Source organism: Cryptomeria japonica, chromosome 10 (genome assembly GCF_030272615.1).
Source record: "Cryptomeria japonica chromosome 10, Sugi_1.0, whole genome shotgun sequence".
NCBI lineage: Eukaryota > Viridiplantae > Streptophyta > Pinopsida > Cupressales > Cupressaceae > Cryptomeria > Cryptomeria japonica.
Window position 1 is genome coordinate 247,453,998 of NC_081414.1, and position 26,477 is coordinate 247,480,474.

At 39.6% G+C, this 26,477-nt stretch overlaps 1 protein-coding gene across 1 annotated transcript in view; it reads left to right on the plus strand.

Moving 5' to 3' along the window:
- The window catches only part of LOC131052413 (uncharacterized), a 56,507-nt gene extending 36,964 nt beyond the window's left edge, over positions 1-19,543 (plus strand). Inside the window, exon 2 of the mRNA XM_057987081.2 lies at positions 18,358-19,543. Within this exon, the coding sequence (XP_057843064.1) occupies positions 18,358-18,975 (618 nt within the window). The 3' untranslated portion in view covers positions 18,976-19,543. The remainder of the gene's footprint in view (positions 1-18,357) is intronic.
- The last annotated feature ends 6,934 nt before the right edge of the window (positions 19,544-26,477 follow it).

The window sequence follows — 26,477 nt, forward strand, 5'->3', positions numbered from 1 at the left end:
TTTTTGCATAAAGGTTTTTGCGACAATCTGGCCTCCATTTGAACGTACTTATTTGAAAGTCACTTGTCTGGTTCACTTAGCTTTTTTATATCCGATCTTTTATTTAGTCAAATTGAATATGAACCTAATTTTTAGCATCTGAACTTAGGTTAGGTTCACTTTGAAAGTTCCACATGCCGTACCATCATGATGCCATCATTCCATCACCATTGCATCATCAATCCTTTTGCAGAGATTTCCTGGCCAACTTAACTGAACCTTTTACAAGTTGAATTCTTATCTGGTTCAGTTGGACTACCTCGCAAAGCTAGTCCAATTGCATTTCCTCGCAAGCCATACTTCACTAGCATCACCCCACCTTGCTGACATCATCACACATTGCTGATGTCATCACATATCAAGCACTTCCAGCCCATGATGATGTCATGCTTACATCATGATGATATTATCCTATCATTTTTCTGACATCATCATTATGACTTTTCATCCGAGATGCACATTGAAACATTGTGAAATCGGCTGGTTAGTTGGAATTTCTTACAATTCCAGTTTAGGTGGTTTTCTTTGCAAATCTAGTTTTGTGGCTAACTCCCACAAAGTCTTGTTGCACTCCAAAACCCTGCAAGTCTTCGTTCCAATGTGTAGAATGTTCTTGATGGCACCAAGGTGTCTAGAATTGCACCATTTCACATTGCAACTCCCACCTACCCTATTGAACAACTTAGAACTTCATCGATGACTTGATTTGGCCTTTTGCAACTATTGGATTTAATTCGATGGCTCCAAGAATATATTTCTTTCTGTGGTTGGTATTGGATTCAAAGGAAAAATTAACGTTTGCCGATACCACATTTATTGTTGTTGAGCTTGATGACTAGCACACCATTTCCAAGCTGCCCTTCCAGCAGATTTTTCAGGCGATTTCCACATTATTGCTCAAAATTTCACATGCCACTGATGATCATGGGTATGACAAATGTACATGAGGCATTTTTGATGAGCAACATTTGTCACCTTGATAGGAAGGTATGGGTACCCCCTGCAGTAGCTAAAATTGTGGATTTCCATGATTCGTTGGCATGTGGGCACATTTCTTTTCAGGATCTGACCTGCATTTGATATAAGAGCTTCATTTTCATTATTCTAAAAGAAGTGGATAACATTGAAGGGAGAAGAGCATAGTAGGAGGACAAACTTACACAACAAAACTAGAGGGTTCATAGTTTCTAGGGCTATTGTAATGATCCCGGTTCAAAATTTGTAATAAGCCATTGTAACCTTCGCAGATTGTATGACTAATGGTAGAGTCAACCTTCATTGAGTGTCTCCATGTGTATGGTGTGAATATTTGGATGTGTTGTTTAGCTGGCCAGCCAGATGACGGTAAAATCCTTTCAAAGCTTTTGCAAGGTATCTTTTTAAAACAATAAAGGAAATGTACGGGTTTTTAATTTTAAGCAATCAGATGTTAATGTAACCAATTTGATTATAATCAGACTGTGTATAAACAGTAACAGAAATAAAACACAAGACACAAGAACAGTAACAGCAATAAAACACAAGTCACAAGACACCAATACCCTGGGAAAACCTCCCTCTTGGAGGTAAAAAACCCAGCCTTAAGTATGATATGTATTATCTCAATTGTAGGCAATTACAACATAGCAGACTTATCTCAGATTGCTGTCTAAACAGCAAGTTGGCAAGGTAATGAAGGATGCAGCCCTAATCAACAGTAGATGACCAAAAGAGAAGATCAGCAGCAGATGACTACAATAGGCTGGAGCAGAATTGCAGAAGATCTTGACAACTTCGCCCAACAATATCCTTGACTGAATTCGCACAAGTGAAGAGTTCGCTAAATGCAGGATAGCAGATTGTATTTGCTAAGAATGATTGTGTAAATGACTTCATCTTCAAGTGGATTATATATCATCCTTTTGGCGCTAAACATCCTCAAGTCAGCTTGCAAGATAATTAATTAATGTTGTGTTGTCATTATGCATTTTCCCACGTTAGGTATTTGGGTCCAGCCCAATAGTCCTTTCCACGTTATATTTGAGCCCAGCCCAATAACATGGTTAATTGTTTCTCACGTTACATTTGGGTCCAGCCCAATAACAAATTTATTGAACATTAATTGAGATAATACATATATGAATTATAATTGTCATTTGACAACATTAAAATTCGATAATCAGGTATCCGAACTTAGCTAACATTTTCAACATGGGTATGCTCATGGATTGCTAAGTAGACTCACTTAATATTATACAACTATCAATTGCTTTTTTGAACTTATATGTAGAGCCTTGCTTGCTTGTGCATTTTCTTTTGTGGTGTCTTGATTAAGGTATAACCTTGGTTTCAGTTATTACAGCTTTTGTATGAATTCAAAGACTTTGTTGCCCAACTAGATAAAGTCATCAGTCTGTTATTGACTTTTTCTCCCATCATCCTCTATATGCTGAAAATAAATCAATATAAACATCTTTTAGTTTTATCTTGGAACAGAATGTATGCAACATTGTAAGTGGCTATTATAAAACACATTCATTGACCTTTATGTGGTAGATCATCTTTTAAATAAGGTGCTTAACCTTGCGTCTCCCAAACCAACATATAGGCACAAAGTGATGACCAGAATAGGGGTACACTATCCAACGGGTATGGTTTGTGTCAGGGTGAGTGTTGTGTTTTTGTGGTGATATCTATTACAATTTACAACACCTTAGGGAAACCCCCTTGGTCTTGTAGAGCCAAAAGTGAAGGAGGCCTTACCCACCTCGGTAATTGCTCCTAAGTTGCCCAACTTGAACATAGGTTTTGTATATTCTTCCCAAGTTTGACACCCTTGGCAATTGAGAGACTATCCAGTCTCAAGCATTCTGGGTTCACAACTTAGATCGCCAATACATCCAATGTTAGGATCTTCTACTGTGGTGTCACATGTAGCAACAATGTCATGTTGCGCCTCTTGGAACATTTGTGTAACATCCTGATACAACTTACATTATTGCGTAGGATCAATCTTTGTTGCAGTCTTCTGCTAGTGTCAACTTCTCCTTGGGTACATCATCGGATTGAACCTTAGCCTGAAGTTTGAAGGCATCCCTTGCTATGGTCCACCCTAGTTCGCGACTTCAGCACTTGCATCACTCTTTGTGAGAACTTGTGTTGGTCATCTTGTTGATGTGTCCTATGCCAACATGAATTCTCCTTACCTAATTCAACTTTTGCAACAATGGATAGATGGCTGTGTCATAGCATGCATGGCAAATGGTGTTGTTTAGAATGTACAGAAATGAAAGAACTTGTGCTGCACTAATAGTTTGTGCTTTCACCATCAGATAGTTAGCTGCCATATGCCACTCACTGTGGCAATTTGTATATCATAGATTGTGTTTGGTCACTGTGGCACTTGCAGTTTGCTCCATTCATGCAACCATTTGACATAGTTTCCTCTAAGTGTGTAGTCAACCCACATGTTGGAGGTTCTCCCTGAACCTCTTGATGTATGGCATACTCCAACGTACCCTTTTGATTTGCCATGGTGGGTTGAACCAACTTACCTTTGATTTTTGGTGTTAACCCACTAATAAACCATTCTTTTTGTATTATTGGGTTGATATATAGTGTGATCTTGGACACCAGCTCCTTGAAGCACTAATCATATTTCTGCACTGTTGCCCCCTGCAGTTACTTGGTTTCTTTTCAAGCTGTGATATTGCTATGTGCCAACTCTAGATGATCAATTTCAACAAGAAAGTTTCTCTTCACATCAACAATATTAACTCTAGAATACCAATCCCATGCTTTGCCAATGTACTTAGTATGTAATAATTTAATCTTTTTGTTATCATCTGACACGTTCCTGATGCCCCAAGCATTCTCATGTGGGTTCCAATATCGCATGACATACTTATCTTTGGGAAAGGCCTTCACTGTAGTTCGTGTTGGCTATGATCCTATATTTCTCTTCTTGCTCAACTTGTGCCTTCTCCCTTAGTGTTTCATGGTTTAGATGCATAATTAATGTATCCCAATGTGTAGTGATCAAATTTGCAAATCATCTAAACTCACATACAATTTCTGCCAAGACCAAAATCCTATTGAAGTCATCCTCCTAATCTGTTTGCTCCAACCTTTTTGCAGTTCATTGTGCCCCCTCACTATCACTAAACACCCCTTGATCTAATAGATCTGTGTAGGGGCATGGTTATAGATTAAAACATGATTTGTTTTTATGCTATAGTGTGGTTGCAGATTAAATCATGGTTCATCTCTTTCACTGTGTGCATATTCTACCTTAACAACTGTTACTGTAGGACCTTAGGTTCATTAACTGGTGTTCTGTTTTGCAAATAACCTATCTCAAGCCATGCGTGGCCAATCCATCCATCATTAGAAGTCACTCTCGTGTGATTTCTTCTATCAACGCTTATTTGTGTGCAGCATTCTTTATTGAGTTGATCTTTTGAAATGTGGCAATTGCAGCCTCACATATTTGACTATACCTCGTTTTACGCTCCTGCCTAGAGCTGTTGACATACATTTCCGTGCCTAACCAATCTTTAAATGGCAAACTTATTGCCTCCCTAATCACACACTCTGCTGTGCTTTGGTGACAACTCCATACTTAAGGCCTTGACTCATTTATCAAGAAGAAACATTTTGACCTAGAGTGAAAGCTGTTTCATGAGTTTGTGCCAAATCAGGGTCAAAAAATTGTGTAATAGATTGTGCGTAGAGTTATATGTTAGACTTAAGACTGCAAATTGCAGTTGCAAGATGTAGCTATTTATGGTGCCCTTGACAAAAGTGTCAATGATGTGTGTCCACATTGTGTCAAACCATTGAAGTAGTGCATTGTTCTCTACCATCCACTCAACTGCTTTTTTGGCGTTTGGATCTATACTATTTAGTGCATGCTGCCCATGAATCAAATAAATGTTTTGGTAAATCCACCCAGAACTCTTCGTACATTAGATCAAATAACTTGACCTTGAGTTACTATCTCAGATGTGTGCCTATAGGTCCTTCCACATGGTTAAATTCTGCAACCTTTACAGTGAATCACTTATAAATATCCATGCATGTGTCTTTAACAAAGTGCAAGTTCTAAGAGCGTCCCGGCAACAAAAAAATGCTGGTCATTCTTCTTGATATTGTGCAATGACCTATGGCTAAACACTTATGCAACCCTTGCATATTGGCATCCCAGACTAGAGTGTTACCCAAAGCATGCCTGAGTCCTTAACCCTCTATGACTTGCATAAATGATAACATGCAAACATAACCATGATGAGAATATGTAGACATAATGAACATGCAAATTGGCAGACTTCTTTGCTTCTATTCATTCATCCTTTATCACCAATCAACTAACCACGAGGGGATTTATATAGACTTCCCTTGTTTACAAATGTTATCGAGTTTTGATATTAATTGACCAGCTGGTTACAATCATTAAATGTCCTTGCATTTCCTAGGTACAAACTATTAAATGATTTTCCAAGAAGCATCCAAGGTAATATCTCGAAGTTCCTATCTCTGTGCACCCAATGTGCTGGTGTGAAACAATAATAAAAAATGGTACAAAATGTGGTGCCAACAAATGTAATATAGTTATCTAATGAATGTGGTGAACGACTTATCATATTGAATAATTGAAATTTTCTATATTTTTAAAAAATTCCCTGCTTTTCTAATAGTTATACTCTGCTGTCAGCCCCCAAAAGGCTACACATCCCCTGTTATCCATGAAATGATTTGTCACGTTTCCCGCTGTTTGAGTGTGTGTGTGTGTGTGTGAGAGAGAGAGAGAGAGAGAGAGAGAGAGAGAGAGAGAGAGAGAGAGGTTTTTGAAATTTGATATGCCTCTGATGGGAAGGTGTGGGCTGGTCTTTTGTGATGCTTTCACTTTACTTCTTCATATATGTATGTCTTGTCAGCATTTTGGATGAGTTTTGTGTATATAGGTGTTGTGTGTGAGAGAGAGAAAGGTGGGCTGGCGGGCAGCATGGGCTTGGTGTCGGGGTGTTGCTTGGTCCTTTGTGATGCTTATACTTTCACCTCTTCATATTTGCTTGTTTGATCAGCGTGTAAAGTTAGTCGTGTTTTCCATTGAATAGGATTCCAGAAAGTTCTAGCCACTGATGGGGTGCGAGAATTTTTCTTAAAATTTAATATTTAGGTTAATGTTTCATTATGACACCAGCTCAGCCTTGTAGATCACCACCTTTACATTTCCTTGAATTGAATTTTGATGATATATTTGAGTTGGACTAGGAGTTACATTTGAGAGTGGCATAATTTGGTAGAGTAAAGGAGTTCTATACAATTTCTATGTATTTGATTCAGGATTCAATTCTATTAATGCTGCAGGGTTATAAGGGCTGATTAGAGGAATTATGGCAAAGACACACCAGCATAGTTGCTGAACAAAACTTGCAGCTGGTTCTGTGTTTACACTATTTAGTGACCTAATTCCCCCTTTCAGCCACACCATAGGCTATAGCGATAATAGTGAGATATTAAAGCTGAGTAATAGACACAAGATGTACACATATAAGATGTCACAGTAAAACTAACATAATATGCCAATTTTGAAATTACTCTGGCTAATAAGTTGTTGATCTTCTCATGCATTTAATATGGAATGCTGTCACCAAATATATTATAAATTAATATATATAAGCATTACATTAAGAATAAATTATAAAGCTGGAATGCTGTCACCCAATGAAGTATTGATTTATATTTACAACCATACCATTAAGAATGAAGCTCTTGCAATCATGATATTTCCTAGTCACCTGGAGACAAGTGGACATGGGTACTGCCGTACTGGTATGGGTATCCCATTTCAAGTCAAGGTACAGGAGTAAATGAATAGAGGGTACAGCTGTACTATATATAAATATAATCCCCAAATGATAGAGGTACACAAATGGGGTCTTCATCCTTATACTGGAGTTTCCTTGTGACTGATATTTCCTCCATTAATCCTGTCACCATAGCCATTGTGTCAATTCCTGGAAGATTCATCTACTAATTTGTCAATTCAAATCCAGCATCTAACTTGCACTAAATTATGTCGACGTGCTAAAGGATGCCTGCTCATTTGCTTTTTGGAGGAATTGAAGTGATGCTGCCTATATGGATTTCTGTACAAAGAAAACTAGCAATCAGCCTTACCTGTCATTATGCCTCTGTAAGAGGCATCTACTTTGAAGCAAAAGATCCCTGTTACCTATCTCTTCTGTTTCCAAGGATTTGGTAATAATAAAGGGAAGATGCGCCAGATGTTGTGACCATTTCACACATTGCCCCATTAGAATGGGGACCCCCTCTTTTTCGCTTTTGTTTTGCTTGTTCTTCTCTTTGCTTTTAGGGTTTTGAGTGAGTGAGTGGTTTGTTTGGGCTAGGGCTAAACCTTAGGGGTTTCTTTTGGATATTATACAAGCTGAGTCCAATCAAATTTTGAAAGTTGTTAAGCGTCCTCCCGAGAATTGAGATTGTTGAAATAAGGTAAGCCTGTCGGGGGAGTCAAATAGGTCTCAAATTAAGTCTAGATTGTAGGTCTTTATGGTAAGGTCCAATCGTTTCCTGGTTTAAGTCAGTTAAACACAGTCAGTGAAGAAAGTGAGTATAGTGGGCTAAGTTGAATAAGTGAGGAAATAGATCAAGAGCCTGATAATGCCAATTTCGCTCTTGACCCTCTCTGAGGGCCTAGGGCGAAAATCCTTGTAGACTGGATTTCTTTCGCAATTTGGGCTAAGTGTTGAGATGCTTTAAGGGGAAATTGTGTGTTCTTGCCTAGGTGAGTTTTGATCATTTTTTTTTTGAAGTAAGATGATGCCTGAAGCAGACAAATCGCTCCTGACCCTCAGTGAAGGCTCAGGGCGAAATTTTTCCTGAGTGCAAATTCTTGTTTTGAGAAGGCTTGCTAACTGGTTCCTGGCCTTAAGAATGACCTAACTCTGCCTTGTGAAGTGATTGGAGACTTAAATTCTGGATAGTTTAGCCAGAAAGGGTAAAAATTTGCTCCTGACCCTTGCCAAGGGTCCAGGGCGAAAATGTTATTTAAGGCATATTTGTCATTGATTTTTTCTAATTTGTTTTGTGCAGGATCTCTAGGAGGGATGATTGGACGTGACTTGATGCTTTTGAAGATTTGAAGGCATGGAAAATGATGAATTTTGAAGGCTAAGGGAAAATTCGCTCCTGACCCTCTCTGAAGGCCCAGGGCGAAATTTTGATTTCCCTCATCTTACAGTGAAAAAAGGACCAAGTGTTGGGCATGAACGGAAAATGAATGACTTTCTCCACCCACCTGAAGGAGTTTTAACTTGAAATGATGAAGGATCTTGTTGGAATCATCAAAATCGCTCCTGACCCTCTCTGAAGGTCCAGGGTGAAAAAACTTGTTAGAGTCATTCCTGACCTTGTTTGGTCAAATTGAGATATCAAAGGCATGATGGAGGACGAAATGAGCGTGATAAAGCATCCAGACTTGATTGAAGATAATGAAATGATGGAGTTTTGCCCAAGAAGGGTAATTTCGCTCCTAACCCTCTCTCAAGGTCTAGAGTGAAATTCTTTATATGCACATTTTTAGACCTTTCTTGGACATGAACTTTTATTCATAACGTGAAACAAGATGAAATCTTCCCTAGCAAAGGCATTTCATGATGAAAAGTGAAGCATTTTGGTCTAGAAGGCAAAATTCGCTCCTGACCCTTTCTGAAGGTCCAGAGCGAAATTTTCAAAAGGCACATTTCTTGCTAGGTCAAGGTGATTTTTTATGATTGGAATAGATGAAAGCAAGTGTGTTTTACCCATTGAATATAATTTGGACGATCAACAAGGAGGCAATCAAGCCAGATTTGAAAGTCGCTCCTGACCCTCTCTGAAGGTCCAGGGCGAATTTCTAAGTTTCTCTCTTTTCTTTGAAGAATTAAGGCAAAATCTTGCTTGAATGAGTGAGAAAGGGTGTGTTTTGACCGTTGAAGATAATTTGGAGGGCTAACAAAAGATGGATAAACTTGAATTTGCAAAATCGCTCCTGACCTTCACTGAAGGCCCAGGGCAAAAAACCTAATATCCAACCTTTTCCTCCAAAATTAAATGAAGCTAAGCCTAGACACAAGTTGGAAACGGTGTTTGAAATGCCTTGAAGTGGAATTGAGATGCTAAGAGTGCAAATGTTGAGGACAAAGTGAAAAATCGCTCCTGACCCTCTCCAAGGGTCCAGGGCGAAATTTCCAAGAGCTCTCACTTCCCTTGTATTTCGAGATGGTATTTTTGTTTCCAGGACTCAAAAGGGAGTGGAGAATGATATTCTACGCCTTGAAAGTAATTTGAAGTTGAAGTGATCAAGAATTTGTGCAAAGGACTCAAGATCGCTCCTGACCCTCATTGAAGGCCCAGGGCGAAATTTGCAAAACCAACAACTTCCCTTCAAAATCGCGCTAAGGCAAGGTTGTGCTAAGGTGGAAAGGTCCTCCAAAACGTGATGAACAAGGATTTACCTCCAAAACTTGATGATCCTGGCCTAAATTGCAAAAGTCGCTCCTGACCTTTACTGGAGGCCCAGAGCGAAAATCTTTGAAGTCCTTATTTTGCATTACAAAAGCAAATCAAGCATGCATGGAACTAGTGAAGGAGATCATTGCTTATCCCACAAGGAGAGTTGACAATTAAAAGATGAAGGATTAAGAGCAAAAGTGAAAAATCGCTCCTGACCCTCTCTGAGGGTCCAGGGCGAAAAAATCCTAATAACACTTTCCTCATAGAGATCAAGTGAAATCAAACTCAAAACTCCAATTAAAAATGCCATTTAAATGCCTAGATGAAGTTTTGGACTAGAAAAATGAGGTATGCAAGGCCTAAATTGAAAGTTCGCTCCTGACCCTTGCCAAGGGTCTAGGGCGAAGTTAGTAGCATTCTTTATTTTACCATATTTGAGCATTAATATTCCCCAAATTCCTCAAAATTGCTCACTTCGAAGCCTTTGAAAAATAAATAAATTAAAATTAAATTGGCATTTAATAAAAGACATATTGGCATTTAATAAATTAATTTTGAGCCTTAAAAAATTGGACTTTTATTGTGAAGGCATTTAAAATTAAATATGGAGCGCTTAAGGTCTTATTTTTATCAAGTCGGCCCCTCCTTTTTACAATTTTATTTATTTTTTAACCTCTTTTTGCCAGGTCGGCCTAGAGGGAGCAAAGGGGTGGGCGCTCTATATATTGGAGGTGTTTTTTTTCACAATTCAAATCATTCACTCATTGCTTCAAGTGCGAATTTGGAGAGCAAGAAGGAGGTGCGAAATCTGTTCTATTTGGAGCGAATTTATTTCTAGTGTTGGAGACTAGAAGGAAGTGGAGTTGATTCTTGTGAAGACTAAAGGAGGCGCATTTTATTCAAGGGAGAACTTTTGATCTACATTTTGCCTAGCGAAATTCATCTATTTTTGCATCATTTCTTAGAGTTTAATACTCAAGGGGAGGTATGGCGAAATCATCTTGACACCCTTGTTGAAAATTTGAATTTTGAACTTTGGTTTTGAAAATTCCAAGTATTGCATAGTTAATTAGGAAATGATAACTCAAGATTTATCATGAAGTTTCCTAATTAAAATCCTAAATCTTCCTTTCTACTCTATATTTCTACGCTTCAAGGTATATTACTAATTGTGAAATGTTGTGTAGGTGTCAAGATGGCGACTCCAAAGGAGGGAGCATCTACTAGTCGCCCGACTCTCATGAAGGAAGATCAGAGGAACAAAGAATTGGAGACCAGGATCGTGTCCAAATGGAGCAAATATCGGAGATACCAACTTGGGAAACTTCAGTGTGAAGAAGTTTTGAGAGGTCCCCTACATTGGCAAGCCATCACCTGTCGCAAAAAAGATAATTGAAAGTGGCATCATCAAGGCGGCCAGTTTCCCTCCAGCAGTCCAGTGTCATGAACTAATGATCGAGTGTGCCCGCCATTATGACTCACAATCGAGATCGATCGTATCCAAGGAAGGAAACACTTTGGCTTATCTTTCAGAGGAGGCTATAAGTGAAGCTCTTCATCTTCTAGAGCATAAAGATATGATTTACAAAACCCTAGAAGGAGCCAGGTCAATGTATGAAGATGATCCCGACACTTGCTTGAATCTCATCAATAAGAATTGGTTGCTCAAAAGTCGTCCTCGCCTGAGCAAGATTCCCAACACACCACATAGGATCGACTTCCAGGATGAGTACATAGATTTAATAACTTTGCTCAATCGAGTTACGGGGGCTCCTCAAGCCTTCTACTTCGAAAAGTGGATGTTCTTCTTCATCCAAGTGATAGTCCAAGGGAAAGGAACGATTCATTGGGCTAGAATTATTAGCCATTGTCTGGATGTGCAGTTGAGAAGACTAAGACCTACTAAATCAGTCCACATGAGCTCATATGTCATAGATGCCCTGATCAGGAGTTTTGAATATGTAGGGCTACCTCACAGAGGAGTGATCGGAAGAGGACCCGGAGAAGTGAGAGTTTGTGACTCTTATGTTCATTTGCATCATCCTCCTAGAGGTGACTACAAGTTAGTCAATGACACCTTCATGATGAACATCACTAGGATATTGCAAGGTGGGATTCATAATCGACTATCTCTGGATGCACAAGAACTTGTGAAGAAGCATGGTGCATGGTTCGTCCAGTTTCAAAAGTTTACATATATCAGAATTCATGGGTGTCCTTCACCTCCCTACATGTTGCCGAGGTATCCGACAGACATGATAGTGCTACTTGAGGTAACCAGACAGTTGGCAGCTTATGTAAAGGCATTTAGACACAAGCATGGAAATGGAGTTCCCGTGCCTATCATATTGGGGAATTCAGTTGAGGTATGTCCTAATACTCAAGCCTTGGAAGATGCAGAGAAGGAACTGGCTTTATATTCAGTCACATTCTTTGCCTCGAGGGAGAATTTCGATCCTCATGGTTATATGGAGGAGACAGTTGGCAAGAAGTACAAACACGAATTTCAGGTAGAAGACTTTTGGATGAATCTCTCAAGTGATTTAGAAGTGAAAAGAAAGATGCATTCCAGATTACCTTTAGATTTCATTAGGAAATGCAAAGTTTACAGAGTAGCCGATCAAGCTCAGGACAGTGGCAGACATCTCCAGTCATCCTATGACAAGGAAGATAAGAGAGTGAAGATAGATTGGAGCGAGTCTGAGATTTCAGACTTAAGAGCTTTGATGGCTCCAATTTTGTCATGTACTCACAGATGGGTGGATGTACAACATCAGAAGTTAAGAGAGCAGAACATACCAATGACTTTTACTTTGGAGGAAAGGCCAGAAGAAGGAGGAGCGAGTGCAAGTGAAGACAATTCTCATCCTAGAGGCGCAAAGAGGAAAGAAAGACCTGAGAAAAGAGAACCCTCCAAGAAGAAGCACGAGGCCAATCGAGATCGTCCATCAGGCACATCTTCTCGACATGGAAAGAAGGCAAGTCAAGCTGAAGGTCAAGAGAAGATAGTAGTTGAGATTGATGAATCTATGGAATCCATGGTACAAAATGATAAAGTAGAGAAGGGACAAACACCTCAGCATTCATCAAGTCAACCGCTACAAATTGATGAGCTACAGGAGGATCAGGAAAATGATGATGAGGCGACATCTCCTCTCCGAGAAGATGAAGTATTACCTAAAGAAATACAAGTTAGAGAGACAAGATCTGCCATTCCAGATTGGTTAAAAGAGAGACTGACAAAGGTAATTGTGATTGAGGATGAAGAGGATGTGATTGACTTAGAGAGCCTTATAGGAAATTCTCAAGAGGTAACAGAAAAGAAGAAGGCCACCAAGATGTCCAAAGTGATCAAAGATGAGACAGGATCCAGGAAATTGCAGATAGCTACACCAGTAGTGGACAAGTATGAAGGTAAAATCCTTGCAGATGAGTATGATGTAGAAACATTTGAGCTTGGTCCCCTCACTACTGAACAGGCACTGGATGAGGCAACCGATTCATTTGAAGCACTTAAAGACAAGCTTAAAGAAGAAATGTAAAAGAATAGAAAGCTTGAGAGAGAAGTCGGTGCTTGGAGAGGCTACTTTAGTCATCTCAATCAGCCCTTGGGACGTCAGGATCCGGTAGTATCTCCTGTGCAAGCACTTCCCCTTGAATCAGTTGGCGAGGCAGAGAGAGTCAAGAGCTTGGTTTAGCTTATGAGCTCTTGGATTGACAAATCCCACACAGTAGCCGTTGAATTTACAACAAGAATGATGAAGACAATCCACCGAGCTATCCAAGTCCTTGAGATCGTCCACAACCTATTGATAACTGTAGCCGCTTTCTCTCACACTAGTGATGTTGTTATTCCTGTTATGCAAGTAATCAGGCAAACACCAAGAAAGATCCTAGCACAAGAAAAGATAATGGATGGAGGGGCTCATAACCTACTTCAGTGGTCAACTCTACTTCAGATGAAGGAGGTTCTTTTTGAGGACGTCAGCACCAAATGCAATCAAGTTGAAGGTGTCATCCATCCAATTCAGGATAAGGTGTTCGAAGTGTTGTGTACCATTCTTGGCAGGAGGATCGAAGTTGAGACAGATGTGGACCTCCAAGAGTTGGAAGAGAGAGTCAAGGTCATCTTTTGCAAAGATGAGAATGTCATCACAGATGAGCAATGAGATCTAATGTTCACTACTATGCTCCTGATTGAGAAGATCAAAGAACTCGAACCTGGATGGGAAACGGCTCTTCTCATTGCCTTTGATCAAGTTATCCACTTGGAGGAACGAATGAGGAATCTTCTCGAGATTCCTATTGCTGAGATTGAAGGAATTGTGTCCAGATTCGTTGCAAATGCTAAGAAAGAGCATTGGAAAGGGAACAAGGTTCTAGAAGAACGGTTGTTATAGAATGATGTGGCATCTTAATTATCATTGGTCTATGTTTCCTTGATTTTTGTGCCAATTAAATATTTGGCTATGCATTTAATAATGTTCATCTAAAAGGGGAACTTTTTGTAACAAACCCTAATTAGGGTTTAGGTGTCAGTATCTTAGCCATCGATCTTCTTTTGATCTGGGCCGTTCATTGTAATTGAGGATGCTATATATACCCTCACTCATTTTCATTTTGTCATTAGAGATTAGATATTAAGGAGATAGATAATAGTTAGAGCTTTGGAGAGAAGAAAGTTATTTTGTAGCAAGATTGAGTAGTGAAGAAAGAATTTCGAACAATTTTTGTCTATTTTTGGCTTTGAGATCAATAAAATATTGAAGTTATGGTGTTTTATTGCAATTCTTGTGGCTATCTTCATGGTTGTTTACTTTCTTGAATCATTCTCAGTCGAAGTAGCATTTAAGTTTGAAGGGCTAAGTGTTGTGCTTGATCTTTGGTGAGATTCATGTTCCAAACCACTAGCTTTTTACTGATTGTAAGGACGCCTTGTGTGGTCAACTGGAGATATTGAGATTGCTTCTAACTTCAATCGTTATTGAAATATTGATATGTATCTTTATGATAGTATCTATAATTCTTGATGATTTGAAAATCACTAACCACCTTAGAAGATCGCATCAATTTCAGTAGAGTTGTAATTCCTTGGCAATACTGAAATTGGTAGAATCTTACCAAGTCTAGCCTACATTGAGTCATTCTTAGGATTAGATTAGAATTCATCTCTTGAAAACCCTATCTTTTGATCTTTTTTGAGAATTTGTTAGTGTTAGGAAATTCTTGTTCTTGCAGTCAAGTAAGAGCAACACAGACCAACTTTTAAAGTGCGTAAGACCCCTTGAAGAAACAACATTCACAACGACCACTGGTGCTTATCCACACGTAGAGATCCTACAACGAAGAACCTTGAAGTCACCCTGATTGATCCTTTTCGCGATATCTTCAGCATTCAGAGGCTTTACTCAAGAGAGGATAAGGTACCCTTGGGTATTTTATTCTGTGTTTGATAGTGTACAAAATACACGTCAACAAGCACCTACACAATGCACCTACTATTACTTGCCTGAGTTTGGATGAAGTTAGCTGGCAGTGAGACATGAAGCTAGCAGCAGTGGGAAGGTTGCTTCTTTGTGATGTCCCCGATATAATTAAATAATAAATCTAATTACTTTATTGTAAGGCCCCAAATTTAATAACAAATCTTTCGGGCCCTTTTATTTAATTAGATTAGGCAAGTTTTGGTTGGTCGTGTCGGCCCGTTTGTAACCCTTTCAGGAAGTTTCCTGGAGCCCATATATATGGCTGTGTTAGTCATTGTTGTAGGTATGCGAATTTTGGTATTTTTTTCTCTCCCGTGCGAATTCCTGTTGGTGTTTTGGTATCCGCCATTTCGGAGGTGAAAGACCCTCCCTATTTGGTATTTGCAGTTTCGGTGAGATTCACCCCTCACCCTATTCTGTTTATTTGTACTCATTCCAGATCTGGCAAATCTTGAATCTCATCATTGTTTATCACTCCAGTTGCATATTTGTTAATCCGATACATGCACAAGGAATTCCTAATATTCAGAATTATTTGCTTATGGAAGATCAACCCTTCACCACACATTCACTGGAGCACACCGTACGGTTATACCACCGTACACCTCACACCTCCACCGTACATCCCCACCATACACCATACCTCCACCGTACATCCCCACCATACACCATACCTCCACCGTACACCTCTCACTCCACCGTACCTCTCACTCCACCGTACATCTCACCAACCCCACTGTACGCCATACCTCCACCGTACACCCCACCGTACGCCACACCTCCACCGTACCTTACCACAGTACACCTCTCAGCACCTACACCTTCCCCACCGTACACCATCTCCTACATCCCCACCGTACACCATCTCCTACATCCCCACCGTACACTCTCATTTGCACCATATGGTTCCACCCCCTCACCGTACGTAGCACACTCACAGGTCACCTCCACTGTACGCCCTCACCTTCACCGTACGGTCACACCCGCACACTCTCCATATTGCCGTATATTGGCAGGGGAACATTACATTCTTAACAGCAGCTCATCTCACCTACTATTATTGGCCTGTGTTTGAATGAAGTTAGCTGGCTGTGAGACATGAAGCTAGCAGCAGTGGGAAGGTTGCTCCCTAAAAGCAGCTCCTTGGTAAGCGAGACATTGAAACTTGATATTAAAAGTTGAGGAGGAATTGGCAATTATTAGTGACAAATATGCTTTCATGCTTGCATATGCCAATATTCAGTCTGCCCTTGTGACCTATTTTTTCCCCTCCTATTCATATTGTAGAAGATCTTCTGTCTTGCATACCAGCTTTTTAAGGTCCAGAATCAGGCTCATAACTGAAGTTCAGGCAGAGTTACAGTTCATTGCAGAACATTTTCACAATATGCTGAAGTTTCCTGGATAGCTCCCATCCTTAGAGATTTAGGATGATGGTTTTGCAAGTGCCGAGCCTTAATACTAGTTTCATTTTTCACTTTTTATATATATATTTAAAAATTAGCAATGGATGTTATAATATATTTTCTCTAAATAGAATTTTTCAGGCAATGTTGTACCACTGTTTACAAATATTTCAGGTATAAGGGACTTTTGACTTTTGTTCTTTATAGTTCTGTCTCTCTGCAGTATGGTTCAACTTTTGTTGATTTTCTTTGCGCATAAAAGCATTGGAATATACTTGGACAGTTCTAAATCTATCATTTGGTTAGTGTCGTCTAGAGTCTACAGATTAGCTGCTGAAGGGCATTGGCAATACCAAGGACTTAATGAGTAAGACCAGTCCTTCCTATTTTAACAAAGTTCAAACAATCAAATGCTCCAGAATGCATCAACTTTAATGGTCTTAAAGACCTAGGATGCATGCTGCATTTGGGAACGAGAAAATTGAATCTACATCTTTAAGTTTCAATGGATACATAGCCCAAGTCTTTAGCAGAAACTCCAAATATTATTTTGTCTAAAAATACATCTTGACAATAGATTGTGCACGTGGTTGTCATGTGATATGTTCTGCTTCTTCAGGCCTAATAATGTATAAAATAAGTCTTGAGGGATGGTGAGCAGTATTGGTGCTCGTAATTCCTAGAAGATGCTTTTAACTGCGACTTTCAGAAATAAATTGATTTGCTTTCAATTTGCAATGTTGCATTGACAGTGTGATAAAGAATTTTAAAAATGTTGAGGAATTATGCTGCTATGCAAGGATCTTAAATTGCAAAATTGGATTTGTCTGAAAATATGCTAGAATTTCCCTTAGAATGGCCTGCTCAATACTAAAAAGTTCAGTTTAAAATGTAAAAAAAAAGCAGAAGAAACAAGCTAATGCCGCTCAACATTTGAGGATTAAATGGATACAGGCTGCTTATGTGTTGTCATGTATGTAAATGGTTAGAATGTACTGCCTGGTGTATCAACCATGTTTCAATGGCCTGCTCAATACTAAAAATTATGCCAGAATTTCCTTTAGAATGGCCTGCTCAATACTAAAAATTTCAGTTTAAAATGCAAAAAAATGCAGAAGGAACAAGCTAATGCCGTTCAACATTTGAGTATTAAATGGATACAGGCTGCTCATGTATTGTCATGATATGTAAATGGTTAGAATGTACTGCCTGGTGTATCAACCATGTTTCAAGATTTCATAAATTTTTTGCTTCACTGCTATGTATTTGTTGATCTCTTAGGCCAGTAATTTGTTATGCATCTGAATGTATGCCACCCTTTAGTATAAGAATTTCAAATTTTCCATATAGAAGAGAGCTATCATGGGCTCTTTAATAGCCGGTTTTTATTTAGTTTGGTTGCAGTTGTCTTTGCTTTTCTTGTTGTGGGGAGTTTTAAACATGTTGTTCAGTTAGCAAAATCATTCTTCCGAATGGCTTTCAAACAAATCTGCTGTCAGTTGAAGTGCACGTGGAGTATTAGTAGGTTTCTTTGTTAAATGATTTAGATATTGGATTTATTTCTTCATCGATGGCTTGATTATTAAAAAGTGTATCATAAAAATTAACTGTAAGGAGAGGAGGAAAACTGAGGACATTTAAAATTTGGCCAAGGCACTACTCAATCACATAGCTGCCATTCTTGATAGTTCAAGGAATTATACATTATAGTTGATTGGTGGCGAAGTTAATTATCTTAACATGTATTACTGGAAAATTGTGATGTGCCTTGGAGATTTGGGATATGGTTCAACGGAATCCATATTATATATCCCTTTTATTTTTGTTATGAAATTATTCAGTTTGACCTTGCAACTTGCTCTTTCTAAGTGAAAGCTTGGGATATTCTCTTTTTGTTTAAATATCTAATATTGAACATGTTGATTTTGCAGTTATGTTTGCCAGGGTGTACTAGAGTAAGTGCAGAAGGCATAGTACAGATTGTGAAGGATCACACAGAAAATAATAGAAATGGAATGTCTGGATTGAAGCATTTAAGGATCCGTGGCCTTTATGGTCTAACAAAAGATCACCTTGATAACTTGAAGTCCTCTGTGAATGGTGGTTTCCAGCAGCAGACAGGACCAGTTAAACCTCAGTTTTATCATAATGGTCACTATTCATTCACATATGATGATGATCGTTCAATTGATGTTGAAGTTTGCCCAAAATGTGATAATGCAAGGCTTGTCTATGATTGCACCAGAGAAAGGTGTCAGCAAAGAAAAGACCATAAGCTTCAACAATGTCGTGGATGTATATTTTGCATTGCTCGTTGTGAAGAGTGTGGAAGGTGCATTGATGATAATGAATATGAAGAAACTTTCTGTTTAGACCTGTTGTGTTCTTCCTGTTGGCTCCAACTCCCGAAGTGCTTAGAATGCAACAGACCTGGCTGTGGGAGACATGCAGATCACTTCATGAGAAAGCCAGATACCACTTTTGTCTGTGGTGATTGTAGGGGTGTGTCAGCTGGTAATTTAGGACCAGATTTTCATGGTTTTGCCTGATTCTTTACAAATCTGCTTGATTTCTTAAATTTTCATTTATTCTTTATAAAGTCATGCACGGCAACAACTTTTTACTGTAAAATTTAATCCATTTATCAGTCATGAGAAAAGTCAAATGTGAATAGAAAGTAAACTGCCTTTGGGTGGTAAAACTACATCTACCCATGGCCAAAAATTTTGGTTCATTTATATGTCCTAATAAAAACGGACCTATGAAGTGTTGATGGTCCCAAAAATACCTTGATTTAATTAGACAATTTATCATTGTCTTCAGTTCAATTTAACATCTTTTTTCCCTTCGTTTTTTAATCATAGGATGCATATATCAAGCTGATGAGAAAATGAGTTACCACTTACCACCCATTGAGAAAATGTTGTCATGTATTTCAGTGTGAACCTCCCCAGAATCTAAGCTGTTCCAAAGATGGTTAAGCTACAAGCATTGCTGTCTTGCTGTGGAGCAGACACTAATCAATGTCTTTGTATATATTTTGCTGATGCTCTGGGCATTCAACAGGACAGACTTATTGTATGTTTCTTTGATATCAATATAGATGACTTGTACATATGTAGAAAATTTTGTACATAATCTATTGTGAGTTAATTGGCCTTTTCATGGATGGAATTACAACCTCAAACTTTGTCATCTTAGATCCAAACAGACTCTTTGAGATAATGAAGTGAGTGAATCTATCTTTTCTCAGTCAAATTATCTCAGTTAGGTATTCATGTTGCTGATTGTCACTCTTTGTTTTGCTGTTGATACATTTCTATACATATTACAGATGCTTATTATTGATAGTTTGGGGTTTACCATTCAGCTATTTTTTTTACAGTGAATTTTCATGGCAGTGAATGTTGACGTTTGATGTTCATAGGATAACAAGGGAAAGCACGAGCATAATAGGTGCTGCATCATTTTTCTAAATGGGTACCATAATGATAAAAGTTTATTTATTCATTAGCCAAATGCCATACATTGAATTCACAAGCCAAATAATATAGTAGTTAATGCTTTTGTTTGGCCATATATAAGAGCTGCTGGAAACAGTAATAACTCGGACTCTTAATAAGGATCAACAAAAACAGTAGAGTTAACCATATTTAGTAGTTGCTAGAAACCGTAATAAGTTGTCAAAGGAAATTCAACCCAAACAAACTAGATCTTATTTAGGGAAACAAAACTTAAATCACAGAATCTGGCCTTCAAAGGAGGCGTAGCAAAGTTCATCAAGAAATTTTAAACTAAGATAAAAACTTTAAGTAAAGAAACTGCAAAGGAGAAGTGTCTATCCATCAATACAATTTCTGCAAAATCGACCCCTCTTAGATTTTATAGTGATTTGAAGGAAATTCCTCTTTATCTTCCCCATCATCAACTTTGATGCCAAAAGTGCCCCAGGGAACATGACCACTAGCAGCATTATGTTGACTCTGTTAGACAAGGTTTTAGATAGTGAAATGGGGAATTTTTGCTGTTTAAAGGAGTGGTTTAAGGGCCCTGGTTCAGGATTGAGACTGCTTGTGTTTTTTCGCAAGAGTGAGCTATTGTTGATCTCCAGAATACCTCCAAGTGTTCCGGCATTTGCTGCTTCAGATTCATTATTTTTGTGTCAGCATATTGATCTTTTTGCCCATTGCAGTTGCTTTGTTGTGATCAGCTTGAGAATACAATGAGGAGAGTTTCTGGAGCCAGGAAATTTACTAATCTGCCAGCATAGGGTACACAAAAGAAACTCATGGTTATGTATGATGTTGGCATATGGCATTATTTTACTTACTCTGACATTCTACACATTCGTTTTTACCTTCACGTGTATGGTATTTTACAAGATTATGGTGTTTTTAACAATTCTAATGTTCCTTTCCCAACTACAGTTAATTTTTATTCAATGATTTGAGGTAATAATTGTTTTGATAAAAAGGCCAGCTATTTTCGCAACTGTACTTGACAGCCTCGTCAATTTTTATTGCTCACTTGTATTCAAAGACATCCACAATTTTTCCTGATTTGTTTCTTTCTTAATGGAGATTATATTACTTGAGTGATATGAGTTCAGCTTACAAAAGTTGATGGCATAAAAGAGGCTTATTTGAAGTGAATTGGAGTATGATATGCTGTGCTCAAATCATAGTCTGGATTAGTCTTCAAAATATGCGTTCTTTGGTATTGTAGAGTTATAACAGCCGCAATCTGCAATGTCTGGCTTACAGATTTAGTGTATATAAATAAAGCATTAAACTAAAATTATATGAATTTCCACAGATAACCAAAATTTGTCAGTGGGACTGGATTGCACAGCCAAGATTCAGCAGCTTATAGGAGCACCCAAAAGATTAACATAAAATGCTACTCCCACCAGTAGCTACAATTGATGGAGAACAACTGTGGGCACGAAATGCTCCTACTTACAACTTTTACCATGGATGAAAAGTCACATGTTGCTGCCTAAAATTCATCATTCTTAGAAAAGAGCTCTTAATGGTGGATCATGAATATCCAGTCACTCCAAATGTATGCTTTAGGGGAGAGGAGCCAATACGTGCGCGGGGTCCAAAACATGTGATGGTACTGGGGCGGTTAGGGGTCCAAAGAAGTGCACCTGATCATCTAGTACGTGTCAGGTTAATGTCAAAATTTTCAAACCATTTAAATAATAGATATAATTTTTACACATTTTGGTAAATATGTGGTTTTTATATATATAAAATAAAACATTTGAAAATGTGTAACTTTTTAACATTAACCTGACACGTACTAGGTGATCAGGTGCACCTCTGTGGGCCCCTAACCGCCACAGTACCATCACATGTTACACCATAAACAACCAAAACAACAATAGTTTATAGATCCTCACTGCCCTACTAATAAGCCATCATAACAACAATCGACTGCCATGTGAAAGTCCATAGACTCAAAACACCATCATCATAGGTCACATAATACAACTAGTTAGACCACGTGCCTATTAAGATGTGACCAAGTTAACATGTTACTGCACCCTCTGCCCCATCTGTCTAGCTCAACCGCATGGGTAGTGGTCACTTCATCGTACACATACTAGTCATATCACCACCACTCCCACTTGCATCCACCGCAAAAAACATCTAGGGCCACCATTTTCCATTGAGGAGCAATCAACTTAGAAATAAATGACAAAAAGAAATTGGTACTGCAAAATCAATGGGCATTCAAAATTCGAACTAGAAAGGGTACAACCATTAATGAGGCTACAACAACAAATAATACGTTTCAGAAATACAAATAGACACGAAATCATCTCATTTGAGTCACGAAGAAGACAACAGCCATCAAAGAGGAGCAAAAAGACGCAACAAGCATCAAAGAGGAGGAAGAAGACACATATTTGTTCCAAGTATTATTCTTGTTCCATTTTATACGTGTTAGTTTGTTAAAGCCTTTCTTATTGCTTCACGGTCTTAAAGAAATGTTCTTTCTTTTGTTTTCTTGATGTTCCTATCTTTCTCAGTTTTCAAAACACTTATTGTTTTCTATCCTCGTGCTTTATTTAGTTTCTTAAAGTCGTGCTGTCCCATATCCTTGCTGTTTTTCACTCTTTGTTTGTCTCACATGCTTGCTGTTTTACAGTCTCTGTTTGTTCTCATATCCTTATTGTTTCACTCTTTGTTTGTCTCACATCCTTTTTGTTTTACAATGTTTGTTTGTTAAACTCTTTCTCCCTATTTTACATTCTTAAGGAAATGTTCTTTCTTTTGTTTCATTCAAGTTCATACCCTTCTTATTTTTGTAAACCTTTAACTGTTATATATCACCATGCTTTGATTACTATCTTAAACCATTACTATTTCACATCCTTCCTATTTTACAATCGGTAATATTGATATTTACATTAATATTTAAAGTCAAAAGATTACATACCTTTCCAAAATCCTTCAAAAAACATCCCAAAAAATTAGAGAAATTCAAACCCCGTGTGTTGCCGGGAATAATCATTATGTTATGTTGTCATATTATGTTTATGTTGTCGTCGGTAATAATGAGTTACGACAGTCAGTTAGTTAGTCGTCCCGAAGGGCAGTTGGACGTGATGGTTGGTCGCACCCCTTCAGGTATTATATATTGCATACCTTTCCTTTGAAGTAGCATCATGATAGTTGTGTCTGATGTAATGTTATAAGCACTTGATGTACATGGATTGTTGAATTAATACAAAGACTGGTTATTTAATATATTTCTATTATGTTCTGTGCATTTACTTTCTGCATTTAATCGTTTACCCGTATGTGGTAAACATTTGGTGCTGTTGCCTAGACGTACTCAGGAAAGGAAGGAGCGGATGGCGCACAGACACGATGGGCCTACCTGTTGGTGAGATAAACCCAAAGGCCGACGACACGCTCTACAACAAGGAAGACACTGCGACAAGGGAATTTTCAATCCTGCTCCAGGTAGTGATTGAGACCTACATCCGACGAGAGGCCACATAGGCTAAAATCCCACCAAGTGCCGTGTGGACATCATTGGAGGTTAGCCCAACAGTAAATCGGTTGATGAACCACCTCCCCCGATTGCTTGCACAGGCATCGCTGGCACAACAAGCTCGCTTGGAGGAGATTGCCCGGGAAGAGCGATGCCAACAAATCCTCTAACAGTACGAAGAAAGTAGCCATTGGGAAGCGGAGCGGGATGGCATGAGGCCAGGAAGGAATTGAACCCTGAATCCCATAGGGATAAAGGAACATTCTATATTTAAATAAAGGTGTCATAATATTGACACAAGTTGTATCTGACGAAATGAATTAATAAAGGCGTGTTCTGGACTATATGTTGTGAATTATGGAAATGTATGGCAATTAATGCCCAACCTATTAAACAAAGATAGAAATAAAAAAACAGAAACAGACGAGTGGGAGGCCGTGCAGAGGGCCTTGATACTGGAACAATGAGTAGAACGTAGACGAAGGTTGAGGCAACTTGTCAAAAGACGACTTGCCGAGGGGTTGCCCAAAGGGAACCAAGGAGGTGTCACGGAGGGTGCAGGAGTTGAGGGAAATTTCCATGCATCGCCGGAACATCGTAGGGTGAGAAGCCATGAAGAGTTTCTGGAGGAAATAAGGTTACAGAGGAATCTAATCGAAGAGACCCGGGATCAATTTAGAAACTTATCCCTTACGCTACGAAGTGAGGATCACCAAAGGGAGCCAGGAGTGGGCGCGGGTGAGAACGAAGGGGAGGACAATCGTATGGTTGTAGGTGCCACACACAACAGGCAAAACATCGTACCTCTAGTCACCCACGTAGGACACACCACCGGCGCTGGAGGGAGTGACGCACAGACACAACCACAACCACCTCCAGGAAGACGACCCCCATCGATGGCGGGCAAACAGAAGTTGCCTAAATTCAACGGAGATGGCAACGATGACCCCGTACGACACTGCCGCACATGTGAGACAATATGGTCAGCCAACGGGGTAGTTGACAAAGCAGATTGGGTGGTGTAGTTCCCTGGCACCTTGAGAGGAGTAGCCATTGATTGGTACTCTGATGTGGATAAAGCAAAGGTGGGAACATGGGATGACCTACAGAAAGCTTTTGAGAAGGAGTTTTGACTCCTTCGAGATGATAATGAGATCGTGGTGGAGATATTTAGCACAAAGCAGGGAAAGCACGAGACAATGCGAACATACAACCGACGGTTAAAGGAGTTACTGGGGAAGATGGAGAACCAGCCGGTTAACAGACTTAAGAAGAGGTGGTTCGTGGAAGGGTTGCGGTCATCCCTGCGGAGAAAGATGAAAATTGTACCGCCCACCTCATATGATGACGCATACAACCGCACGATGGATTTGGAAAGTGAAGGCAAAACATCGTGGAAGAAAAATGACAAGTCCTCTGCAAAAGAGGAGTCCTCGGGAGAAAGCAACAGTGATGAATCATCAAGTAAGAAGGTGCAAGCTCTTCAAAAGGATATGCACCAAATGTTGAAGGAATTTAAGAACATGAAAGGAAGCATGAGTAAAAACGAAGAGGTGTGGTGCACTGATTGTAAGGAAGAAGGCCACACAAAAGGTATCTGCCCGAAGAAGGCCTTTTGTGAGATTTGCCAAGTGATGGGACACTCCATCAAGGAATGCCCATACAACATGAAAACCCGAAGTACGCAAATGAGCCAAGTGTTGTTCACTGAGCAGGCCACAACATCCTCACCAGCGGTTACGACCCAACAAACCAACACAACGACATCATCTGGAGGTTACCGGGACAACAGACACGGTGGCGGAAGGAATAACAACAATAACAATAACGGAAGCCGTATCCAGTAGGACGCCAAGGGTTGGCCAATGATCCAATGTAGGGCCTGTAATTAGTGGGGGCACTTCGCCTGTGATTGCACGAAGGAAGCCACCCTTCAGCACCTCTCCCGATGGTGTGGGCCAGGCGACCATGAGGACGCAAATTGCCCAAAGGTAGGGGTTAATCTCCTCAACATTGAGAAGGCTGAGAAGACTGGTGAGAAAGAAGTATTGGCGATCACCTGCGCTCAGACAAAAAAGGCCACTTATCCCGACCCCTGTATGGAGAAGGAGAGATTACAGGAGGCAAAGACCAATATTGAACGTGAGATGACGACCAAATGACAGGACGACGAGGTGGTGAGTACATCATCCCGTATGGAAGCTGAAAATAACATCATTGGGCAAGTACTGCAGATGGAAGTACCTCTAAGGGTAAAGGACCTTCTAGAAACAATGCCATAGTTAAGAACTGCCATTTTTAGTTCCATACAAACCATTGCGCATACACCTTTGCGTGCCACACGGGCGGAAGTTCCGGTCAGCCCCTCGGTTGACCCAATGTTGTTGGCCTTAAATAGTGGTCAGCATCCTGCTATAGTAGAGATGGGAATTCTCGGGGCTATCCTCAAGGACACCATCATGGATGGAGGTTTGGGGGTGAATGTACTGCTAGAGGATACGTGGAAGAAGCTGGGGAAACCAACACTATGGCCACCCATGTTCAACTTGGTAGGTGCAGACCAGCACGACATCAAGCCACTTGGCACCCTGATGGCCTAGCCGATCACCATCGACACACAACCCTTCATATTAGATTTTGTGGTAATCCCACTCAAGAAGAAGGGGTACGACGCCATCTTAGGTAGAGGGTGGTTGGTTACAACAAAGGTGAACCACAACTGGAAAAGGAACACCCTTTCTATAGAGAAAGGGGGCAGAAGTACACCATTGATCTGAGGACCTAGGTTGTCGGCGAGGAATTGACATCATCTTCGGAATCGAGGGGTGAAGGAAAAGGTGACCTGAGGGACGAAGGACGGGGCTGCAGGGAGCCCAACGACGAAGGGATTCTCAAACTAGGAGAGTGCTCCGAGGATGAGACAGGGTCATTGAACGGGCTCTTCCACTGGTAGATGGAGGATTACGAAATGTTCCAAAGCTACAGGCTCGAAGTAGAGGAACCAAAGCAAGCAACAAAGGAGGTGTACCTGCCGAAATAC